The 8,313-nt window shown below is 34.8% G+C and overlaps 2 protein-coding genes across 2 annotated transcripts in view; one reads left to right on the top strand and one right to left on the bottom strand.

The window, feature by feature from the left end:
- LOC106870340 (coiled-coil domain-containing protein 162) overlaps positions 1-3,504 on the top strand; it is a 19,041-nt gene extending 15,537 nt beyond the window's left edge. Inside the window, exons 8-9 of the mRNA XM_014916372.2 lie at positions 1,817-1,950; positions 3,178-3,504. Of these exons, the coding sequence (XP_014771858.1) occupies positions 1,817-1,950; positions 3,178-3,267 (224 nt within the window). The 3' untranslated portion in view covers positions 3,268-3,504. The remainder of the gene's footprint in view (positions 1-1,816; positions 1,951-3,177) is intronic.
- Positions 3,505-5,018: 1,514 nt separating this feature from the next.
- The window catches only part of LOC106870335 (uncharacterized), a 10,636-nt gene continuing 7,341 nt past the window's right edge, over positions 5,019-8,313 (bottom strand). The window contains exon 2 of the mRNA XM_014916360.2: positions 5,019-5,743. Coding sequence (XP_014771846.1) covers positions 5,175-5,743 — 569 coding nt within the window. The 3' untranslated portion in view covers positions 5,019-5,174. The remainder of the gene's footprint in view (positions 5,744-8,313) is intronic.

Below are 8,313 nucleotides of genomic sequence, written 5' to 3'. Positions count from 1 at the left end.
ATATACATATATATACATATATATACTAGCTTAAAAACCACCCTATTGGGTGGCTTTTAAGCTAGCTCTTGCAGAGGGTTCTTCATTGGGCCTTGGGCCCAACACTGACACTTCTTTACATGCATTGAGTACATATTAAATTTTACAAACAATTAACAGTTTTCATCAAAACAATGATATAATTTGTCTATTTAGAACTTATTGCAAATCTGCATAATAAACATGTTTGGCCTTCCCGTTTGGTGTCAGAACCAATAACTTGTTTCCACTCCCAACCCTTGAACAACCAACCTAGAGCTAGCCATGAGATGAACCCCAGTTACTTTCTGTGATTGTACTTGGGACCTATTGATTGACAGTGCATAGCTCACTCACACTGGAAACTGAAGTCTTTTGAACTATCACCACAACAACTGGTTGCCCATTAGCATCAATGCTGCCGATTTGCATTGAATTTTGTTTAAGCCAAGCATCACATATTGCTCGACAGAAATTACTCCAATCTATGATCATAGTTCTACTTTGTATGGAAGATTCATGCATCATATCATTTTGCAACATATCACATGACCAACAACAAATGATTAAAAGGATGTTATCAGGGGCACATGGCTTTTGTCAAAGTATGATCTGTGACGGATTGATTTTTGTGTTTACAAAGCTTGCAGTACCAAACTTTTCCGTCCACCACATGTGATAGAGCCACAAGATGAATTGCAATATTCACAGGTGTACCTGTCCATAATTAAACAGCACTGTGCCAACCATTGAAGAATGTTGTTGCATGATTCTGCAAATTTTGTAATATTCCACGATTCTTCTAACATTGTTTCGTGATTGAGGATTTCCACTCAGGTACAATAAACTGCAGTGCCGCTGGTCTTCTATGTGACATCTTGATCAATTTCCAATTCCAAACTAAACTAATTTTGGTGTTTTGTAAACTCATTTTGGCAGTTAAGTTGACTTACTTCCCTTCGCTTCCCTTATTAGTTATCTCCCCTTAATGTTTTTGTTTTTTTGTATGCCCGTAACGAATATTTGGGAATCGAAAATTTCAGGATTGCGGGTCCAGATTTGGCCTGGAATGTTTTTAATTTACCCGCGGAGTCAGCCTGATTCCCAAATCGGTCTTAACACTTCTGATGTGGGGTGTGGATCTTCTTGAGTATGGCCAGGGGCCAGGTATCTCGGTCCTTTGTCATCTCACCTGAAAGGTTTAGCTTCCTAAGGTTGTTTTTCTGTACTTCATCCATGTTTTCCTGGGTCTCCCCATTTCCATGTGTTCCATCCACTTTGAGAGATCAGTGTCTCTTTATGGAGCTGCCGGCATCCATCCACATCACATGACCAAACCAGCGCAGTCTTCTCTCTACATATATAAGCAAAACTTAATGATCTTTTTATGCAACAACACAACCTGTTCTTGCTACAACATAAAGTGACATATCCTGTATTTATAAATGACAGGAATAATATTACTGGCATGAAGAATAGAATGGCTTGCCGCTTGATATTTGTGAAACTGATACATTGCTTCAGATAACAGCATCATTTCATTAAATATCAAAGCTTAGCTCTGGTATGATTGTATTTTATATATTGAAGCATTGGCAATAAAATTGAGGGTGTCTTTCAAAATGCCAACATTTGTTACAGATGAGAATCAAAACCACAAAATCAGTCACCTGTAAGTTTTATTGATTTGGTGACATTTTCATCTTATAGTTTTAGAATATTTTCATTTATTGTGTTATTATTTTCATCTGTTCTTTAACCATATTTCAAGTTCAGTTATATTTAATTTTTATTTTAGACAGAACATTGCTATCTAAACCAGCTAACTTGCGAAATGTTGACGCGTCATGGGCGAAGAAGCGTAATCTTTCAATTGATATTTATGACAATCAAGTGTGTGATCACAAGAAGTTAACACAAAGACCAAAGACTGTAAGAAAAGTTATTTTAGCAATACTTTTTTTCATTTATTTATCTTCAGTACTTATTATCCTTTTTTTTTCTTCTTTTTTTTAGTCTGATATTTACTCTATCGGTTTCTTTTGCTAAACTGCTAAGTTACAAGGATGTAAACAAGCCGACAGCTGTTGTCAAGTGATGGTAGGAACAACACAAACACACAAACAAACACATACACACACACACACACACACCACACACAAAATACTTACATATATGCATACAACAAGTTTCTATTGGTTTCCGTCTATCAAATCTACTCACAAGGCTTTGGGTCAGCCCAGGGTTATAGTAGAAGACACCCAAGATGCCACACAGTGGGACTGAATCCAGAACGATGAGGTTGAAAAGCAAATTTCTTACCAGCCACTTCTAGTATAGTAATACAGAATGTAAATTAGTGATATGTACTCCTAGCATAGTGAAGGTGCATGGCTCAGAGGTTAGAGCATCAGGATCACAATCATGAGGTAGTGAGTTCAATTCCTGGATCAGGCTATGTATTGTGCTCTTGAGCAAGATATTTTATTTCACATTATTCCAGTTCACTCAGTGAGTTGCAACATCACTGGTGCCAAGCTGTATCAGCCTTTACCTTTCTTTTGGATAACATTGGTGGTTTGGAGAGGGGAGACTGGTATGCATGGGCAACTGCTGGTCTTCCATACACAACCTTGCCCGGACTTGTGCCTCAGAGGGGAACTTTCTAAGTACAATCCCATGGTCATTCATGACCGAAGGGGGGACTTTACTCCTAGCATGTATAAGGTTCTCATATAAATTTCTGTGTTTTATCTATTATTTGTTTCAGTCATTAGCTTGTGACCATGCTGGAGCACTACCTTGAGGAATTTTTAATCAAATGTATTCTTTTGCTGAATCTACCAAAAAATAGAATTGATATTTTCTGCAAGTCATATTGCTTCATTAAACTTGACATATATCAACGGAAAATAGTTTCAATCATGATGTTCTTTAACAAAAGATAGATTGGTATATAAAATTGTTTTCTGCTGTTAAGAGCTATAAAATATATAGTAAATATATCTGCTTTCTGCATTCCAAACTGATATTTTAAATCTCAATTTTATTTTATTTTCTGCATACAATTTTTTTAACATAAAAAAAAGAGGTTTATTTTGTTGTATGAATGTTTACCTTCTTTATAAGTACTTTTTTCAGTTTATTTTTCTCTTTCAGGTATCTGGACGTTTTTCATCCAGTGCTACAAACCAGTCTACTCAAGAAGATATTTATGAACTCTCAGAGATTATTGATTCTGATGTTTAACAATGTTATTTGTATTATTCTTATTTTTCATTGATAGCTGTAGCAAATATTTGTCTTATTTGCATGTTTCAATGGATCTGAAATATTACTTGACTTCTTAAAATAGGATAGAACATGAAATAAAGTTAATAATAGTTAAATGCCTAGATTATCTTACAAAATAATTGTTAAATACCTAGGTTATCTTACAAAAAAAAAAACATTGTCTGAAATCAACATTGTATAATTTTAAACAAACATTGAATATTATTTCAAAATTACTTGAATGAGTTTTCTGTCCTTTTAAATTAATTTCCATTTAGACAGGATTTCATTTTATTAGTTTTGAAGCCTAACAATAGCTTTTATTCATATAGATTTTATTTTTCAGTTTCTATAAGTTATCACTTTTTACTCTTACCTCTAGTTTCTTCTTATCTATTTCCAAAGCATGTTCTTCGATAAATTTTAGCAACTATTTCCTGGTTATTTATGTCATTAATAGATCTACCTTCATCACTTGCCACCAATTTCATTGACATCTTCCTGCCTTACTGTAAATACAATTATATTTGCTAACACTTTCATAACTGACAGTTACTAATGGTATGTCTGCCATCCTTAAACTGACTGCTGTTAGTAAAGAGTGTTAATAAGTTAAACTGTAAGCAAATAATTATCAATGATAATGAAATAGATTTTAATGAAAATTCATTAGTAACTGTCAGTTATGAAACTGTTAGTAAATATAATTGTTTTTACAGTAAGACAGGAAGATGTCAATGAAATTGGTGGCAAGTGATGAAGGTAGATCTATTAATGACATAAATAACCAGGAAATAGTTGCTAAAATTTATTGAAGAAGGTGCTTTGGAAAAAAGCTAAGAAGTAAGAAACTAAAAATATGAGTAAAAGGTGATAACTTCTAGAAACTGAAAAATAAAATCTAAATGAATAAAAGCTCTTGTTAAGCTTCAAAACTAATAAAATGAAATCCTGTCAAAATGGAAATTAATTTAAAAGAATAGAAAACTCATTCAAGTAATTTAAAAATATTATTCAATGTTTGTTTAAAATTACACACTGTTGATTTGAAATAGGATAGATCATGAAATAGAGTTATCTAATTTTGTGACTCAGTTTTCAAATTCTGTCCATCCCTGAAATATATGAAATAAGTACCAGCAATATACTATGGTGGAAGCCCCCTCAAGTGTAATGTAGAAGGGTCCTTATGATTAGTCAAAATAATCACTATAATTTGAGGAGCTGATGATGTTATTATATGTTTTGTAACAGCATCTTGACAGCTGGCCATTCATATATAATTTCAATATGCAAGAAATCATATCACTTTTTGACCATTTACACTAATATTTTACTAGAAACTAATGCAATGAAATACTCCTAAATACCTTAGGAAAACTATATCAGTTCTTTGCTCACACAAACTACGCTAGTTATTGGAAACATATGTATAAATATAAAATCTTTATTCTTAAATTGATGTTTCCATTTTAAATTCATAAAATCAAAAAAAAAATTTTTCTTAATGTTTAATCTAAGATTGAATGAAGAATACATTAATTGGGCGGAAACTCAAAAAGACTTATTTAGCACTTCATTAGGTGTATACTCATTTTTAGCTTGTGTGTCATTTAAGTCATTTGCGTTTACCTCTTTATTTTAATAAAATTATTTTCAGTAAAACCAAAGAATTTGTTCGTACTTCTGAAATTATAGTTTTAAAGTTATATAAACATGTCTTTTTCTTTAACTTAATGTTTTTTTTTGTTTTGTTTTGTTTTTTTTTTTGGTATGGTGGTGACACAATATGGAATGAAACTTACCTATAGGTAAAATAGAGTTTCAACAATATAAGAGGAAATGCATTAAGATGTGTTGTTATATGTGAATACTTTTAATAATCACCATTTCAGTTTAACCTTCACTTCATTTCTTTGTTCATCTTGTCTTGGTTTCAAAACTCTGTTGTTACTTTTAGTATACATTTTCCACTTCAGAAATAATTGTTGTACATGTGAAAGAATAAGCTTCTCTGTATTCCGTCTCTGTAGTTGCTTTTCAAAAGCTTCTGATACAGGTCTTTTCATCCTTGATAGTTGAATATTAGAAATACCAATTCTACTTTTATCTTCTTTTTGTTGTTTAGATGTTTGATTATTAGGTAAAGTTTGTTTCTTCACAGGAGTGACAGTTTTCTGTTTACGGAGGTCAAGTAACATGGATTCATCTTGTAATTTTAGCAGAAAATATTTAAAAATAGAACTAGAATCAGTTATTGGACAGCGGTGAGCATACAGTAATAACCTAAAGTAGGCAGCATTCTGAAAATGTTCATTGCTTTGTAACCCATTGTTGGTTTTCTTCAGAAATAAGTCTTCATGACGTTTTTCTAAGACCATAAGATGTGATGTCCGTGTTGTGATTGCAGTCTCTATATATGTTCCAAGACCAAGACAGTGTTCTATTAAACCTAAAAATAAATTATTTTCAAGATTAGTTATTACTCCAACCCCATAAATGATTATGATTTTGGAACAACATTGTAGGTGTTCCTGATACCGAATAATATTCCTCTTGTCCTTCTCCACAGCCTTTACAAGGATCTGAGCCAGCTGATGTACCATATAATTAACAAAACATTTGTTAATTATATGGTACATCAGTTACTTACTTACGTGAACAGTACCTCATTATTACTGAGAATGAACTGCAAAGGGTTAAGTGTTTTGAGAAGAAACACAGCACAGCACAGAAATAAGATATCAACTGTTGAACTTATGTAAAGCAACAAGACTAAGCCAGCTGTTTTCACTCTATCATTCAATGTGATAATTAGAATATTTGAAATATACAATGTCATTTACATTATTAAGGATAACTTGATTGCCTTCAAAACTGATTTTTTTTTTTTTTTTTTTTTCCGTAAGGCCAAAACTTGTGTTTATTGAAGAAATCACTTAATATGATAAGAAATTTTCCTAATCCAATGTGCTTTTTGATTCTGAAAAATATATCTTATTAAAAATAAACAAAAGAATTAACTAGGATATTAATAAGAATAAAACTTTAAAAAAATGATTATGTCTGTTTTTTTCAAATACATTTTCTATTTTGAAATTTTAGTTTAGGTTTTTTTTTCTTTTATGTTTTCTTTTACGTGTTTCAGTCATTTGACTGTGGCCATGCTGTGGCATCACCCTGAACTGTTTAATCAAACATATTGACCCTAGTACTTCTTTTTAAACCTGGTACTTATTATATTGGTCTCTTTGACTAAATCATTAAGTTACAGAAATGTAAACAAACCAACACTGATTGTCAAGCAGTGGGGGTGACAAACTCAAAGACACACGCACACACTTGTGTGTGTGTGTATGTGTGTGCATGTGTGTGTGTGCGTGTGTGTGGGGGGTGGGGGGTGAAATTGAATATATGATAAAGGAACAGGAAATCAGGCAATGAACAGCTTACAGCTGTTTTTGCTATAAGAGGGCAGTGCACTCAGAGGTAAGTGATTGTGTATCACCAAATAGCTTCTTTGGAGCTTACCTTCCATAATTATGCTCTCTACCCAACATACTCTGAAGAATATGTATATTGAGTTTTAACATTGCTATGCCTAAGCAAAACATTTTAATATATACATGTGACTAAGCATGGGCCGTGACTGCTGAGGACATGCATAAACTTGCAAGGAATGAAGCCAGTATGCTCCGCTGGATGTGTAATATCACTGTGCATACTCGACAGAGTGTAAGTACTTTGAGAGAAAACTTGGATCTAAGAAGTATCAGATGTGGTGTGCAAAAGAGACGACTGCGCTGGTATGTGGCAAGAATGAATGAGGATAGCTGTGTGAAAAAGTGCCACACCCTAGTGGTTGAGGGAACCTGTGGAAGAGGCAGACCCAGGAAGACCTGAGATGAGGTGGTGAAGCACGACCTTCGAACATTAGACCTCACCGAGACAATGACTTGTGACCGAGACCTTTGGAAATATGCTGTGCGTGAGAAGACCCAGCAAGACATGTGAGACCATAACCCATGGCCTTTACGAGGGGTGTAGCCAGCCCACTTATGCATACCTTTCCTTCTTTGGACACAAAACCCTGCTTGCGAAGACCTGTTGAGGGAAGTGAAATCGAAATAAAAAATTGAACCAAATTCGTTGACTGGCACCCATGCCAACCTTCCTTCATTGGACACTAAACTCAGCTTGCAAAGACCTGTTGGGGCAAGTGAGATCAAAACTGAACCTAATTTGATGACTGGCGCCCATGCCAGTGGAGCACTAGCAGCATCATCCGAGTGGGATCACTGCCAGAGCAGTGGTCTCACTTCCGTGCCATTTGAGCGCAATCGTTTCCAGCTTTGCCTTACTGGCACTTGTGCCAGTAGCATGTGAACAAAACATTGGACTGACTCCTGTGCAGGTGGCACATAAAAAAATCACCATTTGAGCATGGCCGTTGCCAGTACCGCCAGACTGGCCCTCGTGCCGGTGGCACGTAAAATGCACCCACTACACTCTTGGAGTGGTTGGCGTTAGGAAAGGGCATCCAGCTGTAGAAACTCTGCCAGATCAGATTGGAGTCTGGTGTAGCCATCTGGTTCGCCAGTTCCCAGTCAAATCGTCCAACCTATGCTAGCATGGAAAGCGGACATTAAATGATAATGATGATATGTTGTTTGTTCCTTCTCGAGCCATGCCTGGCTCATAAGGGCCAGTTTCCTGGTTTCATTGGCATTTAAGTTCTCCACCTGGATGGGACTCCAGTCTGTCGCAGGTGAACTGCTAGATGCAGGAGGAAAGAGTGAGAGAAAGCTGTGGCAAAAGAGTCAGCAGAAGTTCATCATTACTTTCTGCCAGATCTGCATGGAGCTTAGGTGTTTCACTCATAAACACACACATAACCCAGTTTGAGATTTGAAACCACAATCTCTTGATCACGAGTCCACTGCTCTAACTACTAGGCCATGTGCCTCCACAATTTATATATATATACATATATATATATATATATATATATATATATATATA

Source organism: Octopus bimaculoides, chromosome 3, assembly GCF_001194135.2.
Source record: "Octopus bimaculoides isolate UCB-OBI-ISO-001 chromosome 3, ASM119413v2, whole genome shotgun sequence".
NCBI classification, from domain to species: domain Eukaryota; kingdom Metazoa; phylum Mollusca; class Cephalopoda; order Octopoda; family Octopodidae; genus Octopus; species Octopus bimaculoides.
Note: the sequence above shows the minus strand (reverse complement) of the source record. Positions and strands in the feature narration are given on the sequence as shown.